At 43.5% G+C, this 25,971-nt stretch overlaps 1 protein-coding gene across 1 annotated transcript; it reads right to left on the reverse strand.

The window, feature by feature from the left end:
• Positions 1-596: 596 nt before the first annotated feature.
• golga1 (golgin A1) lies at positions 597-25,156 on the reverse strand. The gene is made up of 24 exons (XM_062999463.1): positions 24,990-25,156; positions 23,507-23,750; positions 21,576-21,666; positions 21,083-21,157; positions 19,912-20,009; positions 19,174-19,206; positions 18,449-18,565; positions 17,398-17,567; positions 13,333-13,444; positions 12,487-12,582; positions 11,339-11,464; positions 10,215-10,310; positions 9,995-10,090; positions 9,808-9,903; positions 9,559-9,711; positions 9,356-9,451; positions 9,174-9,263; positions 8,372-8,474; positions 6,080-6,240; positions 5,718-5,867; positions 4,385-4,444; positions 4,056-4,301; positions 3,849-3,935; positions 597-2,915 (listed from the first exon to the last, which is right to left on the reverse strand). The coding sequence occupies exons 2-24, from the start codon at positions 23,630-23,632 to the stop codon at positions 2,835-2,837; spliced, it is 2,559 nt and encodes an 852-aa protein (XP_062855533.1). The 5' UTR covers positions 23,633-23,750; positions 24,990-25,156; the 3' UTR covers positions 597-2,834.
• Between the last annotated feature and the right edge of the window lie 815 nt (positions 25,157-25,971).

Here is a 25,971-nt window from a genome sequence, read left to right on the forward strand (position 1 = left end):
CTGTGAGGCAACAGTGCAACCCACTTAGCCACCGTGCCACCCGTATTAAAACAGAGTGACCTCTATGTGATCCTCTGATAAAGCTTCGTCCAAGACAGGGAAGTATGTCTGTGGGAATTTGTGCCCATTATGCCAAAAGAGTGTTTGTTTGGCTGGGCACTGATGTTTGCCAAGAAAGCCTCAATTGATGTTCCAGGTCATTCCAAAGCTGGTCAGTGGGACTGAGGTCAGGGCTCTGTGCTCAGTGTCCAGAACACTGGAGTTTCTTTACATCGAGCTTTTCTTCATGTCTTTGGAAGTTGGAAGGATATAATTTCCTTTATTTAATTGATTTATTACATCTAAACACATGAATTCAACAATTAAAAGGGGTGTCCCAATACTTTTGTCCATATATTGTACCTGAATTATCTACTGCTGCAGGCAAATGTTGATTTACTGCAAAAAAGACAAGCATACTAGAGCATTTTAAGCTTGCTTGACTGTGGAATGATGAATAGTTGTGGCTGATAATTTGTGTGCGTTTTGCAATTAGAAAATTCCAGAAAGGGCTGAAGGTGAAAGAATACAATAATAAACAAGCATCAGGACACTGATCAGCAAAATCAGAATTATAATTTATTCAGGTTCATTGACATTTCATTGGAAAAAAGCCAAAACAAACCCAAGTCAAGGGCAACGCATTGATGAATGTGAACGCTACATTATAATAACCAATCAGGAGCCCGTCGAAAGAAAGCCGACTGAACAGGAACACACTGCTCATCTCGATCACAGAGAGATGAACCAGGTTTATCCTGAACCTTCAGAGCAGAGCAAAGAAACGAAGTGTTTGTAAAATACAATAAATTAATGCCTTTCATTGATCAGAAAAAAAATTAAAGGAAATAATGAACTGGATTATCTTCAAGATTTTCTACAGATCTGCAAGCAACAATATAGTGTAATATGACCAAAATTATGTAGACACCCTTCCTAATTACTAAGTAGTGTTGTTTCAGTCACACTCCTCACCTATAAAAACACATAAATTCAAGTATTAGCAGGGCTGTCCGAATACTTTTGACCACACAGTGTATCGTGAATGTTCTCCTGCTACGAGAGAATCCTGCTGAACCTTTATCACTCAGAGAAATATAAATATATATTGTGTACATAACCTGTTAGGGCTTCATGCTTCAAGCTGATGTTAGATCAGATAAATCAGTAATAATGCAATAATACGTCATAGTAGATGAGTAAAAAAGACCCGGTCACACCAGGTCTGCGAAATCCCACCTGAAATGCTGATAAGACAAATTTGCCTTAAAAGCAAATGCCAGTGCCACAAATGCCCTGATGTGTTAACCTCTAAAAGACACCGGCTGAGATTTGAAAAAGCTACCATCCAGCTTACCCCAAACATTTTAATAAAAACACAGCGATGTGCTTTCCAATCATTCGAGAGGCTGAACTGATTGACTAGAATGGCTGAATGACTGGCTCTGGGGTGGATGGGCAGTCTGAATCTCTAGTCCACCACTGGACAGAGTAGTTAAAGCTTTTGATGTCATAAAAAAGCTACAGTTCAACCAGTGTGGTCAGGATCTAATCAGATGCATTTGGCTGTGTCTAAGGGGGTGGGATTGGAGTTCTTCTCATTGCTGCACCAACAGCGCCTCCTGCTGTCTGGTCAAAGTGCCAGCACGAGTAGGTGAGAATCCACCGCTGGCTGGTGTATGGGAGCACTCAGCATTGTTGGAGGGGGTAGGTGCTGGTCTGCAGCTCTCCTTGGCCAGAATGTGGGTAGTGCAAGCAGTAAAGGAATTGAAATAGGGAATTGGATTAGTTAGAACTATACTTCTAACTTATGGTATGTATAATTACAGACTATTTCGGCTTAAAATCTCCTACTTGGGACCCTTGGGTGGTGCAGTGGTTTAACATGCTCAACAAAGCCACCCGACCAGGCCCGGGTGTCCAGAGAAAGGTCCACTGCCACAGCGATATGGTCCAGAGTCACATGGAGCATTGCATGGCTCTCCGGGTGTAATTCGACCCTGTTTAGGAACCCAACACTGGCAGGATATAAGAAATGGCTCACAGCTGGGCACAAAATAGGCGCAAAATGGTCTTCAGCTCTTCTCAGCTAAAACAAGGTTAGTGCAAGCAGCAGCGGAGTTACATTCGGGAATTGAAAATGAATAGACTGGGAGAAGGCGAACAGCATGTTTCTGGTGTGACCGAGTCTCAATACTCCAACACTGCAGCTCCAGGTCTATAATCGCACCTCCGATGGTCTGATTCCGTCCCATACGTTCGATAGTTAGTCCCATAAACGATGTATAAAAAGCAAAAATAAAAGGTTGGAAGAAAATTTGCACACCCATTCATTTAGAAACCTTTCATTCGTTATTTACAGTTCATATATAAATAGACGTGTGGAATGTAAGTCGTTGTCATTTACACATAAAGCGGCCAAGTAAAGGGAGGAAGATGCAGCAATGAGCCGTGTTCTTCACTGATGCTCCGTGGTAAAGCCACGTCTTTTTTATTTTTACATTATCTTATACATGCACTGTTATAAGGACGAGTGGGTACTGTCTCCGGCGCCTTCAGACCTTCTGTTCTTTCCCTCGATTCTCCTGAACGGCGCATCATTTTGAGCGGCCACTTCACCCAAAACCGTTATCGTTATGTGAAGTCATTCACCAGTACCAAACACCCGAGAAGAGAAGGGAGAAGCTGCATCCCGGTGCTCCAGAGGACCCGAAAAGACAGAGATGTCGCACGCACATCATGCTAACCTACGAAACGTTCCGTCCGTCCTCTGCGTGTCTGAGCTTCCAGCTCACTCAAGTCCAGCTGTTCGAGCTCCCCGAGATGGAAGGTCGGATGATGCCTTTGGGCGTGGGCTTGGAGCCGAACCAGGACATCTGCAAAACGGACACACAAAGCATTCTCTTCAACCTCGAAGATCTGCACGGGGTCGAATAAGACTTCCAGACAAATTCTGACGCCTTGCTTGAGGGCCCAGACTTAAACCCACTAGCTTCTGACTAAGCAACCAGTGTACTGACACTGGGTCTGTCTAAAAACCCTGTGATCTCTTTACATAGACATTTTACGTCATACTACACTCCCGAGAAAAGGGCATGTCTAAATTATTAGATACTTTAAACTGCTCCTACTGAGGTGCCTTAATTCTGAGCGATAATCCGACTGAATAACGCGGGAGCGTCCGACGCTTCCTCAGCGCTGAAGGCAATCCCATTTTCATTGAGAGAAATCATTCGAGAGGCTGAACTAACCGAATAGAATGGCGAGTGGCTTGGCCAGGATCTAATTTGACCAATTAGGCTGTGTCTAAGGGGGTGGGATTGGAGTTCTCCTCATTGCCGCACCAACAGCGCCTCCTGCTGTCTGGTCAAAGTGCCAGCACGAGTAGGTGGAAAAACACACAGGGCATAGCGTGACTAAGTGAGAATCCACCAGTGGACGAATGCGAAACAACCAACAGAGTTCTTTTCTAATGTAAATAAAGTCTCACTGATTTTAATTTGTAACAAGTTTCGTTTATTTGTAATTTCGGGCTCGTCGGGGACACGGAGAGAGACGTTAGCCAGCATGCTAGAGGATTGTGTCGCCTAAGCCCATTGGTTTGAATGGCCTGAGGCTAACTGTGTAAGCGTAGTAAGCTAAAACTGCGGTGACAATCTCTCACGTCTAAATAATCTGCCTTATGAGTTCCATGTCTTATTAGAATCCTCTCTACTGAGGCAGCTGTTCAGGTAGACATTAGGCAGTAAGGCAGCTCACCAGATTTTTGTTGACTTTAACATTATAAATAGATTTAAAGATGATCATACCTTGTATTCCAGTGTCTGCTTGAGCATGTCCTCTTCTTCATTAGTGAAATGCAGCAGTACTGACACTGCTCTGATCAGCTGGAACGCCTGCATGAATAAAAGCACTTCAGACCCTCCTGCTGATGCTCAGTGACCGAAACACTCAATAACTCAGTAACGTCCAGAAACTTTTGGTCATGTGATGTATGTAGAGAAAGACAGGCTCACCTCTGCCTCTCTGGAGCTCATGAACTTGAGCACGACGTGTTTGAGATACTCGAAGTTGATCTCCCGCGTGTCCGTCAGGTCCGAGCTGTTTATCACTTTGATGTTCGAGTAGCCGCTCACCGGGCCGAGACCCAGGGCAAAGCTGGGGGTCAAGGCAAGGGCTGCGACCTGGACCGGCGCCTCGTGGCTGGGTTTGGCCTCCTGCAGCTTGTCCTTGCTCTCCGAGTCGGCGTCCGGCTTCAGTTTCTGCAGAGCGGGAGGAAAAGTAAATGGATTGAAAACAGAGAGGCTTCATGTGGCATGATGAAGTCTGATAAAGCGAAACACACCAGCTCTTTCTGTAGTGTCCTTTTCAGCTCCGCTAGTCTCTGCTGCAGCTGTTTTATTGTCTGAAAGAAACATAAACATACACGTTTAAGCCACAAGTTCTATTGTCCTGGTTTGGATATAGCAAATTCCCTTGTATAGAGGTATTTCCAACTTTTTGAAGAAGAGGACCCCTTTGTATCTTTAAAATATTAAACATAAACACTTTCATTGCTGTTACCTCTTGGTTGTTCTTGTTAATTTTCAAATAAATTAGATAAATTAGACTTGGGGCCCCAAATAAATAGGCGTCATTCGCTTCCACCCTTTTCAAAGTGCATGCAACACTCCTTTTTTGTCCTGCCAAGGACAGGTAGGAAACCAAAATTGCCTTTCTTGCTGCATTATTTTTTGTTTTTGCATTGCATTCCATCCCACCTTAATTTGGATATATCTAATTTCCCCTTTTTGGTTCAGGAAAAAATGCAGTTGCAATACAAGCTGACCGCCTTTGTTTTTGTGATCAATCGACCCTTAGTGCTGCCAATGTTAAACCGCTGTCCAACGCCCCTCGCTGGCTGAGGAAAGCATGTACAGAGACACACTACGCTCTACTCCCACCACCGCTTCAGCCAGCGCCTTGACCAGACAGCAGGAGTCTCTGTTGAGAATCCCCATCCACCCCGCCCTCATTTTTTGATTAATATGGAGGAAGATGACAAACACTAAGCAAATGTACAAGATGGCCAGGACAGAAAAGAAGCTCCTGAACCACATTAACTCCTGCAAGCTTCTAAGGACTTGTGGAAGGACTCGGAAGACAGAAAAGACCAAGAATAATATGGATTAACAGCAATGCTGTTGACTGTTTGTTGGGTAGAGTAAATAAAATAAAGCAGAAATAAAACTTAGTGGGGCGGCACGGTGGGTAGCACTGTCGCCTCACAGCAAGAAGGTCCTGGGTTCGATCCCCAGGCGGGGCGGTCCGGGTCCTTTCTGTGTGGAGTTTGCATGTTCTCCCCGTGTCTGTGTGGGTTTTCCCCCGGGAGCTCCGGTTTCCTCCCACAGTCCAAAAACATGCAGTCAGGTTAACTGGAGACACTGAATTGCCCTATGTGTGTGTGTGTGTGTGTGTGTGTGTGTGTGTATGTGTGTTTCCTGTGTGCCCTGCGATGGATGCCTTGCCTTGCGCCCATTGAAAAGCTGGGATAGGCTCCAGCGTCAACGCAACTCTAATTGGATAAGCGGTTAAGACAGTGAGTGAGTGAGTGAGTAAAACTTAGTGATTAGATAGTAGTATTGTGCCAATCCACCTACTGACTGGAGGAGGTTGAAAGGTCTGCAAATAATGTTCACCTTGTTTTTCTCACTGAGCTGCTGCTCCAGGTCTTTGTTGGATCTCTGCAGCTCGTCCAGATCCTCGACAGTGACGCTTCCATTCTGCTCACTTACACACACCTCTCCGTCCACCGTTACACTGTCCACTTCAGTCTGCAGATCGGCCGTCTGTAACACACACACACACACACACACACACACACAGTCGACTGTTGGTCAGCAACAGCAACCCATAAGCTTACTGAACATAATAAAGTGCCAAATCTTGTTTTTTTTCCCTCTAATTTTGTTTGGAATTGGGAGAAACAGGGAAAAAAGGAATTTTTGGAAAAGGAAAAGAATCGTAGAAAGCAGTCTCTTTCACACACACACTTTCTGACCTTGGATGGATGAGCCTCAGCTTGCTGAGTGTGTGCGAGGAGCTCCTGGCGCAGTGATTCCAGCTGGGCGTCTTTCTCACGCTCCCTCTCCTCTGCTTCTGCATGCAGGGCTTCACATTTGGCCTTTATGGAGGAGATACTGGAGCGAGCAGCCAGAAGCTCTGGAACAGAACCACAGATTCAGCCATTACATACTGATATTATTACAGACGGGGCATAACAATGGAAGAGAAGATGGGCAGATGGAATATAGATAAAGAGGAATGTTATAATTTTTTATGTATACAGATACACGATTACAGTACAATGAAATTCTTCTCCCATGTATCACAGCTTGTTTGGTTGCTGGGTTCAGAGAACAGGGTCAGCCATTGTATGACGCCCCAGGAGTGATTCTAGGAACGTCTATATGACATTGACTGTGCATATCAGAACCAGAGAATCAGAAGTATCAGAATCAGAACTATTAGATCAAAAGAATCAGCACTATCAGAATCACAGAATCAGAACTATTAGATCAAAAGAATCAGAACTATCAGAATCACAGAATCAGAACTATCAGAATCACAGAATCAGAACTATCAGAACCAGAACTATTAGATCCAGAGAATCAGAACTATCAGAATCAGAACTATTAGATCCAGGGAATCAGAACTATCAGAATCACAGAATCAGCACTATCAGAACCAGAACTATTAGATCCAGAGAATCAGAACTATCAGAATCAGAACTATTAGATCCAGGGAATCAGAACTATCAGAATCACAGAATCAGAACTATCAGAATCAGAACTATTAGATCCAGAGAATCAGAACTATCAGAATCACAGAATCAGAACTATCAGAACCAGAACTATTAGATCCAGAGAATCAGAACTATCAGAATCAGAACTATTAGATCCAGAGAATCAGAACTATCAGAATCAGAACTATTAGAACCAGAACTATTAGATCCAGAGAATCAGAACTATCAGAATCACAGAATCAGAACTATCAGAATCACAGAATCAGAACTATCAGAACCAGAACTATTAGATCCAGAGAATCAGAACTATCAGAATCAGAACTATTAGATCCAGGGAATCAGAACTATCAGAATCACAGAATCAGAACTATCAGAATCAGAACTATTAGATCCAGAGAATCAGAACTATCAGAATCACAGAATCAGAACTATCAGAACCAGAACTATTAGATCCAGAGAATCAGAACTATCAGAATCAGAACTATTAGATCCAGAGAATCAGAACTATCAGAATCAGAACTATTAGAACCAGAACTATTAGATCCAGAGAATCAGAACTATCAGAATCAGAACTATTAGATCCAGGGAATCAGAACTATCAGAATCACAGAATCAGAACTATCAGAATCAGAACTATCAGAACCAGAACTATTAGATCCAGAGAATCAGAACTATCAGAATCAGAACTATTAGATCCAGAGAATCAGAACTATCAGAATCAGAACTATTAGATCCAGAGAATCAGAACTATCAGAATCAGAACTATTAGATCCAGAGAATCAGAACTATCAGAATCACAGAATCAGAACTATCAGAACCAGAACTATTAGATCCAGGGAATCAGAACTATCAGAATCACAGAATCAGAACTATCAGAACCAGAACTATTAGATCCAGAGAATCAGAACTATCAGAATCACAGAATCAGAACTATCAGAACCAGAACTATTAGCTTCAGAGAATCAGAACTATCAGAATCAGAACTATTAGATCCAGAGAATCAGAACTATCAGAATCACAGAATCAGAACTATCAGAACCAGAACTATTAGATCCAGAGAATCAGAACTATCAGAATCAGAACTATCAGAATCAGAACTATTAGCTCCAGAGAATCAGAACTATCAGAATCACAGAATCAGAACTATCAGAATCACAGAATCAGAACTATCAGAACCAGATATTTGGGTTTTTATAGTTTTATATTCATATATCAAATGAATCCAAAAGGTTGCTCTCCTGAACTTGGTGTTTTATAGGCTAATCAGTTCAAAATTAATGGGGAGTGTGTGGGTGTGCGAGTCCTTGATTCTGTCAGCCAGCAAGGCACCAGCGCATTGGCAGTTAGACCTTGTCTCTGGCAGGTGAAAAGAAACAGTTTGTGCCTCTTCTCCGCCTGGCTGGGGGTCTGAAGAAGTCGAAAATATGATAGCTGGGGAATTGGGTATGACTAGTGTGGGCGGAAATGGGGAAAAATGTAAATAGAATAATGTTAAAAAATGTGGGATGGAAAAAGCTGTTCTCTTTAGGTAAACAAACCCAAACTTACCCTCTCGTAGGCTGTTCATCTCCGCCTCTCTGGAGCCCACCTGTTCGGAGAGCCTACACGCCTCCTGCTCCGCCCTCTGCAAAGACTCCGACATCTCACCAACCTAACAAAGACAAATGTTATAACAGAGATGCCTAAGTACATGCTACAATTTCAGAATTCCCATTAAATATCTAAAAGAATGTCAAAATAGCATTTGTAAGGTCAAGCGACGATGGTGTAGGGGGAAGTCACAGGAAAGAGCCATGGTTATGATCGAAGGTACAGACATCCTGACTGACAGTGTATATTAATATATTGACATTTCAGTATAAAGAGGGACTGCATATGTCCTAAACCTTTATGAACCTTTAACTCTTCATTTAACCGATTTACTATGTACATTGTACAAACGTTGTGGTCTACAGCGCCACCCACAGGTCAACGTTATAGACACAGAAGTATTGTGTATTATTTATTTATTTGTTAGGATGTTAACGTCATGTTTTACACATTCATGACAGGACAGGTTACTGTTTACACACGGTTCATCAGTTCAAGTTTTTAATGCCAAACACAGTCATGGACAATTTTGTATCTCCAGTTCACCTCACCTCACGCCTTTGGACTGTGGGAGTTTTCCGGAGTTCCCGGAAGAAACCCACACAGACACGGGGAGAACATGCAAACTCCACACAGAAAGGACCCGGACCGTTCCACCTGGGGATTGAACCCAGGTCCTTCCTGCTAAGAAGTGCCAGCGCTACCCACTGAGCCACCGTGCCTGATGGAAGAATCGAACTAATGTAATGATGGGATGAACCTGTTGTTGCAGCTCCTCTCTCTGCTTTCTTGTCTCTTCTAAAGCTTTAGCGATCTCCACACTGACTGTCTGCCTGCTGCTCAACTCCGCCTAGCACACACACACACACACACACATTAAGAATAATGGCTTTAAACAGTGTTGAATAGGCATTAGCGCTGACGAGTGTGGGTGTCGCTCACTTTGGCGTGTTCAAGGTCTGAACTGAGCTTCTCTGCTGCGCTCTCCATTTCAGATTTGCACTTCACAAGAGTGGCCTTCTCCTCCTCCAATAACCTCTACACACACACACACACACACACAATCATGAGGATAGATGAATATTTTATTACTCTTTGTTAGGTACTGGATCATGTTTCACACACACACACACACACACACACACCACGCTGTCCTGATGAGCGCTGATCTCAGCCTCCCTCTCCCTCTGCAGAGCGAGGATCTCCTCTTCCAGTTTGGCAGTTTTTTCCAGGCCTCTTTGTCTCAGAGACGAGACCTGCTGCTGCAACCTCTCCCTCTCCTCCGCCCACTCCACCTGCTGCAGGAACAGGGTGGAAACCGGCATTTTAATCCTGATAATCTCTTGCGTCACTAAAGCCGAGAAGCTTAGTTAGCTTAGCACAGCCGAGCGTACCAGATTTTCTCTGTGCGTTCCGCTCTCCTCCAGCTGCCGCTCCAAACCACTGATCCGCTCGGTGAAGTCGGACCGTTTCTGCTCCAGCTCGGCGATCTGAACCAGAACACAAACCCACACATTACTCAGACGGGTCGGGTCAGAACCGGGAACGTGAGCTCAGGATTGACTGGTGAGCTCCTCTCACCTGTAAGTCCGTTCTCTCCCTGTAGGATCTGGCCGATTCGTCTTTGTGTCTCAGCAGGGTCTGGAGCTCAGTAACGTTAGTGTTGAGCCTGGAGACCTGACACACACACACACACACACACACACACGTCAGAGAAAAAACAAAAAACAAAAGCAGTGCAGAAACGTCCGATATATCAAAGAAAATGAAAAGACGACAGTAAGGCAGGTGGAGTGAGTACCTGGGCCTCTAGCGTGTTCACGGCTGTAGTGTGATTAGTTCGTTCCTCAAGCAGCTCGGCTCTGGCCTCCTCTAATCTTTGCTCCAACAACGACTTCTACACACACATGCACAGAAGAACTTGATGACATGAAGAAATGACATTTTGACAATAATCTGATATATATCTGTTATAGCTGGACTGGAATTGCGGAATTACGTAAATTGAATATTATTGAAAGTAATTTTAACGAAGCAGCAGTGCAGAAGGCTGCGAGTTCAAATCATGTTGGGGTTCAAGTCGGCAGGGCAGTGCTTGTTTAGTGCTTAAGGTACTGGATTGGTCCACTAGCGCCGAGACCTCAGTCTGTGGCTTGACTTGGCCGACAAACGGCTTAATGTAAAGGAGTGAAAATTGCGGCCTCTGCTGGCTGGTTGAGGCGCCTGCATGAGGGATAGATTTATTTATTTTATTAGGATTTTAACCACACACTTTGGTTCCATTCATGACAGGACAGGTAGTTACTGGTTACACACAGTTAAACACAGTCATGGACAATTTAGTATCTCTAGTTCACCTCACTTGCACGTCTTTGGACTGTGGGAGGAAACCGGAGCACCCGGAGGAAACCCCCACGGACACGGGGAGAACATGCAAACTCCACACAGAAAGGACCCCGACCTCTCCCCCTGGGAATTAAACCCAGGACCTTCTTGCTGTGAGGAGACAGTGCCACCCACCGAGTCACTGTGCTGCCGCATGAGGAACGGACGATTCACGGATAGTAGTGCATGACTCTGCGTTTGCGATACAGCTGTCTGTGAGGCGACCGCGGTCAGAGCGAGGGTCTGGACACGACTAAATCGGAAGGCAAAGGGGCAAAATGCAAATGTTATGAATGTAAAATGTAAACTGGGTTAAAGTCTGATCAGCGTCATGAGCTCTGGATTTAGGAAAGCGGTTTTGTCGCCATCTTTTGAAAGCCACCTTTGACTCCACGCCATGGACGGCTGTGGTGCTGTTAAGGTTTGAGCTTGAGGTTTTCAGATGAGGCAGTAAAACCGGAGCCATACGCACCATTAATGAAGAAACATCAACTGTATTTAAGTGTTTTCACTAGTTATGAGTGTGTATGATGGTCACACCTCCTTCAGCAGCTCCTGTAGATGTTCATCCTGGGAGAAGTTCGACTCCAGTCTGCGCTTCAGTGACAGGGCTTTCTCCTGCAGATCGGCCAGCAGCCGCTCTCGCTCCTCATTCGTCACCGCAGCCTGAACGTGCACAGAAACTCAGTTTAGTTTCATCAAGCGCTTTATCCTGGTCAGGGTCACAGCGGGCTTAGGTCCATGAGAAAACACCGTGTGTAAGGCAGGAATACCCTGGAGAAGGCACCAATCTATTCTCTTAGATATAGCCAGTCAAGGCAGCACAGACAGCTGTCTTGCAGAGAGCACCAACTGAGATTCAATACTTCTACACTACACAGCCCAAAATATGTAGACACCTGACCATGAGCTTGTTCTTTAGGTGGGAATTCATGTCCATTCAGTCAAGCCAGGCGCTGATGCTGGACAGAAAGGCCTGGCTCACGATCAGTGTGTTTAATGCTTGAACAGTTTCCCAAAGTTAAAAGCTCGTAATATATTGTACATAATTATTTATACGCCTGTTAGCAATATGTGCACCTGAAACACCTGAATTAAACAATTAGAAGGGGTGTCCACATACTTTTGGTCACATAAAGCAGAGATCCCCAACCACCGGGCAGTGAACCAGTACCGGTCCGTGGGTCATTTATTACCGGGCCGCACAGAAAGAGTAAATAATTAGAGGTCGCTACTGCTTTAATTTCCAACACACGGGTGTTTATCGTCTCATATCATCCCCAGGTGGAAGCACTGTCTCGTTGCAGCGAGAAATGCTCATTTGTGAGCAGCACAGTTATTCTATTTTGAATCCCTCCACCCCCGCCGGTCCGTGAAATTATATTTTATATGAAACCGGTCCGTGGTGCACAAAAGGTTGGGAAGCGCTGACATAGAGCAATGTTTTCTAACTTTTTTTCAAGTGACCCACATTGTCCATCATGTTTACACGACCCAGGCAACACAAACGATGCATCTTACTCTCTCTTCGTATAATCTGGTCCCACTGTGGTTTACAAGATGTAACATAAAGCCTCAATTTTTTCGGCTCGCGCGGGGTTTGAAAAATCCTGACTTAGAGCATCACTGTCTATTCCTCCAGTGTTTTATTCAGAGGATTATTGGTGCTGTGTGGTCTGGAAACACACCTTGCTCTTGTGCTGTTCATGCTGCAGTTTTAAATCACTGTGTTCAGCCTGCAGAGACTCCAGGGACGTCTGTAAAGATCTGGCGTTGTTCTGAGCCTGTAACGACGTAAACATGCACACAGTCAGACTCCAATGAGTAATTACAAATACTGTTTCTATCTTATGTTACACTTTGCCCTTCGTAATTATGTACCGTTTTTCATTTCTGAACTATTTTGTTTCCTTTTTTATGTTTCCCCCGCCCTTTATTTCCCAATTTAGTCATTTAAGCTTCATGTGACCACCCCCCCTAGCACAGGCAGCCACAGATCAAATTGGGGGTTGTGCAAGCAGTATTGGATTCACAATGGGGAATTAAAAATGATTAGATTATGGGATAACGTGTAGCAGTTGTAGCCTAGCGTACTTTAGAAGGTTGCTGGTTCAAGCCCTACCACTGCCAAGTGGCCACTGTTGGGCCCTTGAGCAAGACCCTTAACCCTGAATTGCTTATGCCCAGTTCACACTACACGATTTTTGCCCTGATTTTCGCTCGCCGACTGGTCGGCGCTAGATTCGCCAGCTCGGGAGCAACTCGGCGTTCGCTCGGTGATCGAAACTCGGCTCTCGATCGCTAAGTGTGCACTACGCAACAACTCGAACCGAGCCAAAGCGAGATTTCTGGCATGTCAGATATCTGGATGTGAGTTGCCCGACTGGCAATGAGTGCTATGTGGAACAGTCAATGAGTACAAAAGATTTGTGCATATTAACACTGCTGTTCTTGTGTTTTCCTGCTCTGGATGGTGTTTTCAGAGCTTTGTGCAAGTACAGAACCAATGAAAATCACTCCAGGTGATGTTTTACCGTCTGGAAATCCTCAGACACTTGCTGGATGAGTTTCTGAAGCTGTTCCTTTCTGGTCTCCAGATCAGAGATCTTCCGGTCAGCCTCCTCCTTATCATTCAGCAGTTTGTCTCTGTCAAAGACACTATAGATTAGATTCCATGCTTATCAATAATTCAGTCATTTGCGTCAGAGATCTGATCAATCAGAACACCGAATGCGGCTCAGGACTGATGTGTCCCACATGCAGACACGGCGGTTTAATAGGGAATCCCACAAGTCCTAGAGATCGTATATTGCAGCGGGAAGAGACTCTGTCCGTCCATCCCTGCATCAAACACAGCAAACTGTATTTGTGTGGATGCCCGGCCGGGTCGGTAGCTCTGCTCAGATTTGAACATGTGGTTTTACACACTGTGCTTACATTCATGACAGAAACGGTAGTTACTGGTTACACCTGATTCATCAAACACAGTCATGGACAATTTTGTATCTCCAAATTATCTCACTTGCACGTCTTTGGACTGTGGGAGGAAACCGGAGCTCACGGAGGAAACCCACACAGACACGGCGAGAACATGCAAACTCTACACAGAAAGGACCCGGACCTCTCCACCTGGGGATCGATCCCAGGACCTTCTTGCTGTGAGGTGACGGTGCTACCCACCGAGCCACCCGTGCTCACATTTATATATACAGTGTATCACGAAAGTGAGTACACCCCTCACATTTCTGCAAATATTTCATTATATCTTTTCATGGGACAACACTGACAAAATGACACTTTGACACAATGAAAAGTAGTCTGTGTGCAGCTTATATAACAGTGTAAATTTATTCTTCCCTCAAAATAACTCAATATACAGCCATTAATGTCTAAACCACCGGCAACAAAAGTGAGTACACCCCTTAGTGAAAGTTCCTGAAGTGTCAATATTTTGTGTGGCCACCATTATTTCTTAGAACTGCCTTAACTCTCCTGGGCATGGAGTTTACCAGAGCTTCACAGGTTGCCACTGGAATGCTTTTCCACTCCTCCATGACGACATCACGGAGCTGGCGGATATTCGAGACTTTGCGCTCCTCCACCTTCCGCTTGAGGATGCCCCAAAGATGTTCTATTGGGTTTAGGTCTGGAGACATGCTTGGCCAGTCCATCACCTTTACCCTCAGCCTCTTCAATAAAGCAGTGGTTGTCTTAGAGGTGTGTTTGGGGTCATTATCATGCTGGAACACTGCCCTGCGACCCAGTTTCCGGAGGGAGGGGATCATTCTCTGCTTCAGTATTTCACAGTACATATTGGAGTTCGTGTGTCCCTCAATGAAATGTAACTCCCCAACACCTGCTGCACTCATGCAGCCCCAGACCATGGCATTCCCACCACCATGCTTGACTGTAGGCATGACACACTTATCTTTGTACTCCTCACCTGATTGCCGCCACACATGCTTGAGACCATCTGAACCAAACAAATTAATCTTGGTCTCATCAGACCATAGGACATGGTTCCAGTAATCCATGTCCTTTGTTGACATGTCTTCAGCAAACTGTTTGTGGGCTTTCTTGTGTAGAGACTTCAGAAGAGGCTTCCTTCTGGGGTGACAGCCATGCAGACCAATTTGATGTAGTGTGCGGCGTATGGTCTGAGCACTGACAGGCTGACCCCCCACCTTCTCAATCTCTGCAGCAATGCTGACAGCACTCCTGCGCCTATCTTTCAAAGACAGCAGTTGGATGTGACGCTGAGCACGTGCACTCAGCTTCTTTGGACGACAAACGCGAGGTCTGTTCTGAGTGGACCCTGCTCTTTTAAAACGCTGGATGATCTTGGCCACTGTGCTGCAGCTCAGTTTCAGGGTGTTGGCATCTTCTTGTAGCCTTGGACATCTTCATGTAGCGCAACAATTCGTCCTTTAAGATCCTCAGAGAGTTCTTTGCCATGAGGTGCCATGTTGGAACTTTCAGTGACCAGTATGAGAGAGTGTGAGAGCTGTACTACTAAATTGAACACACCTGCTCCCTATGCACACCTGAGACCTAGTAACACTAACAAATCACATGACATTTTGGAGGGAAAATGACAAGCAGTGCTCAATTTGGACATTTAGGGGTGTAGTCTCTTAGGGGTGTACTCACTTTTGTTGCCGGTGGTTTAGACATTAATGGCTGTATATTGAGTTATTTTGAGGGAAGAATAAATTTACACTGTTATATAAGCTGCACACAGACTACTTTTCATTGTGTCAAAGTGTCATTTTGTCAGTGTTGTCCCATGAAAAGATATACTTAAATATCTGCAGAAATGTGAGGGGTGTACTCACTTTTGTGATACACTGTATATATATATACGTATATAGGTACAGTGTATCACAAAAGTGAGTACACCCCTCACATTTCTGCAGATATTTAAGTATATCTTTTCATGGGACAACACTGACAAAATGACACTTTGACACAATGAAAAGTAGTCTGTGTGCAGCTTATATAACAGCGTAAATTTATTCTTCCCTCAAAATAACTCAATATACAGCCATTAATGTCTAAACAACCGGCAACAAAAGTGAGTACACCCCTAAGAGACTACACCCCTAAATGTCCAAATTGAGCACTGCTTGTCATTTTCCCTCCAAAATGTCATGTGATTTGTTAGTGTTACTAGGTCTCAGGTGTGCATAGGGAGCAGGTGTGTTCAATTTAGTAGTACAGCTCTCACACTCTCTCATACTGGTCACTGAAAGTTCCAACATGGCACCTCATGGCAAAGAACTCTCTGAGGATCTTAAAAGACGAATTGTTGCGCTATATGAAGATGGCCAAGGCTACAAGAAGATTGCCAACACCCTGAAACTGAGCTGCAGCACAGTGGCCAAGATCATCCAGCGTTTTAAAAGAGCAGGGTCCACTCAGAACAGACCTCGCGTTGGTCGTCCAAAGAAGCTGAGTGCACGTGCTCAGCATCACATCCAACTGCTGTCTTTGAAAGATAGGCGCAGGAGTGCTGTTAGCATTGCTGCAGAGATTGAAAAGGTGGGGGGGTCAGCCTGTCAGTGCTCAGACCATACGCCGCACACTACATCAAATTGGTCTGCATGGCTGTCACCCCAGAAGGAAGCCTCTTCTGAAGTCTCTACACAAGAAAGCCCGCAAACAGTTTGCTGAAGACATGTCAACAAAGGACATGGATTACTGGAACCATGTCCTATGGTCTGATGAGACCAAGTTTAATTTGTTTGGTTCAGATGGTCTCAAGCATGTGTGGCGGCAATCAGGTGAGGAGTACAAAGATAAGTGTGTCATGCCTACAGTCAAGCATGGTGGTGGGAATGCCATGGTCTGGGGCTGCATGAGTGCAGCAGGTGTTGAGGAGTTACATTTCATTGAGGGACACATGAACTCCAATATGTACTGTGAAATACTGAAGCAGAGCATGATCCCCTCCCTCCGGAAACTGGGTCGCAGGGCAGTGTTCCAGCATGATAATGACCCCAAACACACCTCTAAGACGACCACTGCTTTATTGAAGAGGCTGAGGGTAAAGGTGATGGACTGGCCAAGCATGTCTCCAGACCTAAACCCAATAGAACATCTTTGGGGCATCCTCAAGCGGAAGGTGGAGGAGCGCAAAGTCTCGAATATCCGCCAGCTCCGTGATGTCATCATGGAGGAGTGGAAAAGCATTCCAGTGGCAACCTGTGAAGCTCTGGTAAACTCCATGCCAAGGAGAGTTAAGGCAGTTCTGGAAAATAATGGTGGCCACACAAAATATTGACACTTCAGGAACTTTCACTAAGGGGTGTACTCACTTTTGTTGCCGGTGGTTTAGACATTAATGGCTGTATATTGAGTTATTTTGAGGGAAGAATAAATTTACACTGTTATATAAGCTGCACACAGACTACTTTTCATTGTGTCAAAGTGTCATTTTGTCAGTGTTGTCCCATGAAAAGATATACTTAAATATCTGCAGAAATGTGAGGGGTGTACTCACTTTTGTGATACACTGTATATACAAATTGACCATTTAGAATAGAATAGAATGCCTTCACACGAGCAATGTTGCTTCCATCACATTCTTCTAACTGTACCTGTGAGTCTGTAGCTCTGAGTTGAGCCTGCAGGTCTCTTCATGTTCCTCCCCGAGCTCGTAGAGTTTATCTTGGGTTTGACCGAGCGCTAGACGAGCCTCGGTCAGCTCCTCTCCTCTGAGCTTGACTTCACGCTCCTTCTGACTCAGCTGCTCCTCCTTTCTCAGCAGCTACAGCCGAGACAAAGATCAAATCAGCATCGGACGATAAGAGATCGATCGTGTGCATGATGGCAAACTAGTTGCAAATAGATGAATAAATCAATCATATTAAACACATAATACGCTTTCAGCTTGGCGTCAAGCTTGTGCACAAAGCGAGGTCTATAAATCCATGACCTTACAGATCCTATTCACCCCAACCTCATTAAACCTCATTAGAAAATTAATTAGGAGCCCAGGGCACTAGGGTCGCATAGTGGTAAATTACAATAAGCACAGTGGTACTATCGGTCGACCGGGCGTCTACATACAGACGTCCAGTAATTCAGGAAACAACTAGGAACAACTTTTGAGTTCCAACCTACCTCTGAAAGAAATGTAAGCCTATTAACTAGGGGCATTAGTTTCAAACATCTATTGGTGCATGCCAAGGATAGGCTGAGGTGCTATAAAGCACACCTCTCTTGGACTTCGGAGCACTAGAAGTGCATTCTTTCTGTACCACTTCATTTCAAGCAGCTAAAATTCAAAGGTGCAACTGTAAAGTATATTGAAGCACCAAATTCAGGGGCACCTAGACCCACCACGACCCTGACCAGGATAAAGCGGAGGTAAAACATAAAAATGAATTGAAAGTCTAACATCAGTGGTTGACTTTACAAGACATTGCAGGTTTCCACAGACTCACTGCAAGCTTCCTTTCTAAAGAGTGGAGTCTGTTATAGCTGCAGAGGTGTGGCAACTTCAGATAAATGCTTAAAGTTTTATAAGTCCAGCAATTTTACGACCACATGGTGTTTATCTGAACATCTGCAATATAAGACTTTAATTATATGTGTTTATGTGTTGTGTGTGTGTGTGTGTGGTGTTGCACAATGTGTCCTGCTCACCATGTGTTTAACTTTGGCCAGTTCTTGCATTTGGAAGCCCTCGAGCTCGTCCTGCTCGTCCCTCTTCTGGAAGAGACTCAGACTCTGCTCCAGGCGGAGAGATAAAGAGGCTTTATCCTAAAACACACACACACACACACACACACACACACATTATTGTCCAAATCCATAATGCACTGCAAATCAAGCGGACAGAACACAGCATCCAGGTTATTTAATGAGCTGCATGATAAGATGTGAATATTTCAGCAGATTGGGAAATAATTGCTAGATTTCTATGATACATCCCGTTTATCTTATCTGAAAAATAGTTTATAATATTACAGCAGTACAATGAAACTCAACGTCAATTGGTTCTGGGACTGGCTTTGAGTTTTAAAGGCGTTGAGTATTAAGGTATTTTTCCCCATAAGGATGTATGAGAAACCTGTTAATGCGTTCCATGGTCCTGTGTTAAGTGCATATATTTTAGGCTTATGTAAAATAATGGGGTTGTTTTTGACACTTATACACTGAAAATAATGCAAATATAATACAATTAAATACATTTAAAAAAATAAATAAACACATCAATTTTAAGGTAAACATTTAAGGTTACGTTTAAAAGATTTTGAGTTTAGGGGACATTGAGTTACAAGGTACCACTGTATAATCTTTCAGCTGAAATTATACAAACTAAAGGAGTTTGAATGCAGATAAATACATAAACAAATGATCTGAGTTACCTTCTCTACCACAGCCATCTTCTCCATCCATTCCTGCAAACGCAAACAGAGATCAGATCAACGTCGTTCTGTGACATGAGAATTGTTATTAATGATTTAATGATGTTTACATTTGCATTCATTCAAAACAACTACTATCTAAGCAGCTGAAGGACAATGATCTCGTTCAGGGACCAAACAAACTTAAAGGAGGACAATTTAGCCTTCTTACAGAGTTTGTTTGTTTAAACAGGAGTAAGATTTGATAAGCTTCTGCTTCTTATAAATACAGTGATCATTTATTTTCTCACTCTTGAGCAGCAGTGCAGGAGCTGCATGTTGCTTGATTTTGATTGTCTGATAGCCAACCTGTTCCTTTTCTCAAAATATGAGCACCCAAGCACAATAATTTACCTTTTTGTTGCGTTTTAAATAATTCCTGTTTTAAATAATGCAAATTTTACTATTTTCAAATATCCCAGTGCACTCTGTCAACCTCAGTGAGCTGCACAACACATGCAGAGAGCTTCACTTTGTAGGGAGGACCACACTACACTCTGTTTATTCTTCTACTGCTCATGTAGCTGCCTTGAGCGGACACTAGGGGTCACTGTTAGAGCGGAAGAAAGGCTGCTCCCTGTCTGACACTGCCAATTGTGTCTGTTAAACATCCATTCCAGTCGTGTTGTAGGTGGTGAGGTAGCGGATTAAACCGCAGACCATTTGTTTATTAAACAGAGATACGATTTGCTCTATCACCTGATCCTTCTTCTCCAGTGCTAAGGCCATGCCTTCTGCCATCTTGGCTCTGTTGGCCTGGAAGGATTCGTTCTGGTCCTGCAGCTTCCGCAAAGCGGCTGGAAAGAGACGAGAAGGACAACAAAGTTCTATTCCAGACCGCTCAATGAATCAGAGACCGAAAAGGAAAAAGTGATTAGATGTTGTGACAAATGAGGAAATGTTAGCAAGAAAATCAAAGCAAAGTGAAGTTCATCGTATCCATCAGAAAACAAAAATACACCAAGAGTGTCGTTTTATGATATGTGGTTTACACACTATATGACCAAAAGTGTGCGGACACCCTATTTTATTTGCTAGTGCATGCTTTAAAAGAGCCATACAGCCATGAAACCAAAACTGTCATAGCACTGAGATGCCAACATTCCAACCAGCCCTAGTACCGCTGTAAAGTGGGCATTAGGAACAACAACTATTGAGTTCCAAACTACCTCTGAAAGCAATGTAAGCATAATAACTGGGAGAAGCCGTCTGGGCAATGCCAAGGATCGGCTGAGGTGCTATAAAGCACACCTCTCTTGGACTTTGGAGCACTGAAAGTGCATTCTTTGGTGTGCAAAATCAACTATGCTACTTCATTTTAAGCATTTTATGCACGGTGGAGGATTAACAATGATTGTGATGTGATGACGATGATGTTTTTTTGATCGATTGACAGACCCTTAGTTCCAGTTAATCAAAAAATGATACGAATTCTGTGCTTCCAACTGTTTGAGACACACCCATTACTGTCCCAGCACAGAAGTGGATTGGTTAGTTTGGTGTTGAAGAACTTGGTGGCGATCCTGGTCCCACTGTGGTTTACAAGATGTAGCGTAACGCCTCCACAAGGGGGTGTACGTGTACAAGTTTATTACGTGTTTATGTGCCTGTTAAAATTCCTTTATGTAATTATTATCATTTTTCTCTGCGACCTTTTTTTTTTTTTTTTTTTTTTAAAGAACCCTGATGTAGCATATAGCTCATCATAAGCTTTGTGTTTTACATAAAATAAACCAGTTAAAAAGCAGCAGGGCTTCCAGGAACCCAGACCAGGTGTGGGGAGAAAAGGTGGAAATAATGAGGCATGAACAGAGGAGCAGGAGTGACGGAGGAAGAACGTGAAACTGGGAGTAAAAAGAACGGTACGTACAATCCTGGTGCTTCTCTAATGCAACCTCAAGCTTCTCCTTGGTCTTCTGCATTAGCCGAAGCTGCTCAGCGTAGTCTAGGGTCGGTGGGGGGGGAGCCATCGACACACACACACACACAAGTACACAGGAGGCACGGAGAAGGAGGATAGGATGCGGGTCCACAGGGAGGAGGGAGGACAACAAAACAGGGAGAAAACAAAACAGGGAGAAAACAAAGGGATACAACGGTTGAGAAGAGAAATAAATGGAGGGAAACCAGAATGGTTTACTGGGATGAGAAAACCCAGACGACTGAAGTGTTTAACACTTTACCTTAGCTTCATTTAATCAAAGAGCAACCTTCAAATGTTTACTTTGTTCTTTTAGTGATAGAAGACAAATTTGGTCTTGTAATAATTTACACAATAAATGCTAGAATAAATGGAAGCTACAATACAAAGCGTTACGAATAAGCCACACCAGCTCACTGAACCTAGAATCGAAGCACGATACCTGCCAGTTTGGCCTCCAGTTTTCGGATCTGACCGTTCCTGCGCAGAATCTGAGAGGGCAGATCGTCTCTGGAGCTGCTGCCGTCTGATGCCTGTCGACATAAGAACAGCAAAGCGTTTCACTTTATACTGTAACGATGTGGCTCATACAACCAGCACATATATCTTATAAACAGCACAGGGGGATTTGGGTTCCATTCCACCAGGAACCCAGGTCAGTTAATCGGAGGACCTCTGTGAGCTCATGGGTACGTTTGTTTGTTTGTTTGCTTGTTTATTAGGATTTTAACGTCTTGTTTTACACTTTGGTTACATTCATGACAGGAACGGTAGTTACTCATTACACAAGATTCATCAGTTCACAAGTTTATATCAAACACAGTCATGGCACGTCTTTGGACTGTGGGAGGACACCGGAGCACCCGGAGTAAACCCACGCAGACACGGGGAGAACATGCAAACTGCACACAGAAAGGACCCGGACCGCCCCACCTGGGGATCGAACCCGGGACCTTCTTGCTGTGAGGCGACAGTGCTACCCACTTAGCCACCGTGCTGCCCTCATGGGTACGTAAGGGCACAGTGAAGTTGGTAAGGGCTGCTTTAAATCTGTAAAGGGAAAGCACATGCCAACTTATGCCAAGTTCACACTACATGACTTTCTGATTTGTCGGGTCGCTGTACAGTTCACACTACACGACTGAATCTTTTGCACTCGGGAGTCTTTCAGTCGGTGTATATTTCACACTACACGACCTATCACCAACTGGAATCACAGGCGAGCTTCTCTGCTCTCCCAAACTACGTTTTGTCACGAAAACAAACGCGAGAAGTGACGAGGGGTTTAATGATACCACGTCCAAAAATGCACGTCAACAAGTAGCAAGTGATCAAAGTGTTTGTGCGCTGATGTGCAGCGTAAAATCAAGGAGGAAAAATAAATGAATCTGAGTGGATTTGGCAACACGAATAGCATGGATTCTTCTATAGTGAGTTGGAGGTTAATTAATATTTTTGCACCGTTGGTGTTTTGTTGTTATGTTTTGTAGAGAACGATCAGGTCAGAAATACTGTAAAACGTGCGTGTGCCGGTGTATTCTGATATAAACTATATTATCCCCCTGTCCCACCTGTTTACACTCCTCTCCAGCGTTTCCCCTCACACATATCTTGCGTTCTCATTGGCTGTTCGACACAGCACTAATTGCCAGACATGCAACTAAGATCAGATATCTGACATGCTAGATATCTCAATCCGGTCGCCGAGCGCTCGGCGAGCCGGTCGGATCGAGTTGTTGGATAGTTCACACATAGCGACTGAGTGCCGAGTTTTGAACGCCGAGCGAACGCCGAGTTGCTCCCGAGCCGGCAAATCTAGCGCCGACCAGTCGCCGAGCGAAATCTGGCCAAAAATCGTGTAGTGTGAACTTGGCATAACTCAGCCAGACTGGCAAAAACATCATGTGACCTCGACAGGAGAGTCAGGTTTCACAGGTTTCATAGCAGGTCAAGCTCCACTCAGGACATAAGAAGGACGTGCTGGGTAAACGTGCAGTGTTCCATTTCGTCAGAACACTGCATAAAACATAAGCTATATGGCCAAAAGTATTTGGACACCTGACCTGTCCTATTTTCTTTAATTTTTACACTGCCCAGTAGCTACACTCCAGGTAATACAGTCCAAGCCATTCAGGGTGGGTTAAGAGCAATTAAGGGTTTACGGCCTTGCTCAGGGGCCCAACAGTGGCGATCTGGCAGTGGTGGCGTTTGGACCTGCAGCCTTCTGCTTACTAGGCCAGTACTTAAACCACTAGGCTCCAGCAGAGGTCACCAGAAGGCACAGTGGAAATAGGTATATCCAAACGGGGCGCTGCACAATGAGGAGATAAATACGTGCTGTGCCTGTGTGATGGGGTCTAAGTCGGTACGTACAAAGTCATCTCCGGAGTCGGCTCCCACTGAGGTGATGGAGTCTTTGCTGGTGGAGCGAGGCAAGCGTCCGGAGCGCGGGGCCAGCGCCGCCTCCTCGGCTATCTTCTTCTTCAGCTTGGTAAACATCCTGCGGTGCGGCGAGTCCTCTACAGCTAGCGCCGCTTCTTTAACGGGTGGAGCAGGTTTTAAACCCCGAACAGACTTCACCTGTGAGACGCGCTGCTTTCATTTCTGCCCTGATGCTCTGTAAAGTACAGCCAGACTGAGTGACACAGACCATACAGACAAAAGTATGTGGACAGCCGTTCTAAAATTTACTGGCTAAGAGTCACAATTAAATACATTTTTAACTTTGCAGAACACTTTGTAAAATGCCCCGCCCACTTAATGCCCTACTGTGCACAAGACACTCCATAAAGACCTCACTAATGCTCTTTTAACTAAATAAGCACAAATTCCCACAGACAGGCTCCAAAATCTTGTGCAAAGCCTTAGTAACTGCACATTCACAAATATAGTTTTGGAATGGGATTTTTTACTAAGCTCATGGTCAGGTGTCCACATACTTTTGACAAGACATGTTGCTAACTGGTGTAAATAATGTGTCTGTACAATGTGACTTTATTCTATAACTGGTGTAAGTGTACTAGGTTCTTTCTGTAACTGGAGTATCTGTACTGGATTTTGTGTGAAACTGGTGTAACTATGCTGCTTTCATTGTTACTGTATTGTATTCTGTATGTAACTTGTGTAAGAATACTGGATTCTGTTTGTAACAGGTGTAACTGTACTGGGTTTTGTCTATAAATAATATGTCTGTATAATGTGATTGTATTCTGTAACTGGTGTATCTGTATTGGGTTCTTTCTGTAACTGGTGTTTCTGTACCGAGTTGTTTTTGTAACTGGTGTTTGTGTACTGAGTTTTGTCTATAACTAATGGATCTGTACTGGGTTCAGACTATAACTAATGGATCTGTACTGGGTTCAGACTATAACTAATGGATCTGTACTGGGTTCAGACTATAACTAATGGATCTGTACTGGGTTCAGACTATAACTAATGGATCTGTACTGGGTTCAGACTATAACTAATGGATCTGTACTGGGTTCTGTAGGTTCCTGGTGTAACTGTACTGAGTTTTTGTCTATGAATAATGTATCTGTTACTGGGTTCGTTCTGTAACTGGTAAATATGTAATGGGTTCTTTCAGTAACTGGTGTATCTCTACTGGATCTGTACTGGGTTCTGTCGGTACCTGGTGTAACTGTACTGGGTTCAGTCTATAACTAATGGATCTGTAACATAATAATAGTAATGACTAACTGTTGTAAGTATAACTGATGTCAATGTAATGATTACTGACAGTTTACTAAACTGACAGTTAATTAAAACTCGAGTCATTAATACTCTGTACTGTTTTAGCAAAGCTGCTAATGCTAATCCCTAAACAGTCCAACACAGCGGCACAAACACCACTTACCTTATTAAAGAAAACTCCGTTTAACACACACGTACATCCATTATTTCAAACGGTTAATTCCATAAATTGACGTTTATTTCCATTTCGCTGTTCTAAAAACACTTATATTTATTAAAAGCACCGAGAGAACCTGTTAGCCTCCATGCTAACCGACTGGCTAAACCACGTCATCGTCCAGTCAGCCGATACACAGTGACGTTTCAGGGGAGAGTGGGCGGGGCGACGGTTTGCGCTGATTGGCCACAGGTAGACAGAACCGAGAGCTGATTGGCTGTAGCTTAACCGGCCAAATATTATTATTATTATTATTATTATTATTATTATTATTATTATTATTATTATTATTATTATTATTACTATATTGAATAAGAACGGCAACAAAAACAAAGCATAATATTTTAATATTGTAAAAACTGATTTATTAAAAATTATAAATACACATCTATACGTGTCTGTATTTTGAAAGCATTATTATTATTATTATTATTATTATTATTATTATTACTGTTATTATTATTATTATTATTATTATTGTTATTATTATTGTTATTGTTATTATTCATTCTATGATTTGTTGTTGTTGGTGGTGTTATTCCTATTACTATATTTACTCATACTATATAATAAATTAAATTAGATATTAGGATTTTAAAAGATTTAAAGGTTTGAGTAGTTTTTGTATCTGTTCATGTAACTCAGTAATCAGTAATGCACTTATTTGTACATGGTGACTCAGACTTGAAAGAGATCACAGTGCTGGAAAGTCCTGATCCTGTTACTTTATACTTTCTACATAATTCATTATACTCACTGTGATATTAAACATTTAAATGACTTTAGATTGCTCTCTCATTTACTCACTCTTGTACTCTGTATAAAATCTCTTATTCAGCCACCAAAGTTTTATGAACAGTCTTATTGGAGGGTTAAGAGTTACCATTGAATAAGGCATCAATTTACAGCATGATAAAATGTGATGCTG

The sequence above is a fragment of the Trichomycterus rosablanca genome, chromosome 7 (assembly GCF_030014385.1).
Source record: "Trichomycterus rosablanca isolate fTriRos1 chromosome 7, fTriRos1.hap1, whole genome shotgun sequence".
NCBI classification, from domain to species: domain Eukaryota; kingdom Metazoa; phylum Chordata; class Actinopteri; order Siluriformes; family Trichomycteridae; genus Trichomycterus; species Trichomycterus rosablanca.

What these genes read in the sequence shown, in the direction of transcription:
- golga1 (XM_062999463.1), bottom strand. Translation starts at nt 23,632, where the DNA reads ATGTTTACCAAGCTGAAGAAGAAGATAGCCGAGGAGGCGGCGCTGGCC. An exon ending in CCGACTCCGGAGATGACTTT is followed by an intron (nt 21,667 to 23,506) that starts GTACGTACCGAC and finishes TTATGTCGACAG; the next exon opens with GCATCAGACGGCAGCAGCTC. An exon ending in ATTAGAGAAGCACCAGGATT is followed by an intron (nt 20,010 to 21,082) that starts GTACGTACCGTT and finishes GTCTCTTTCCAG; the next exon opens with CCGCTTTGCGGAAGCTGCAG.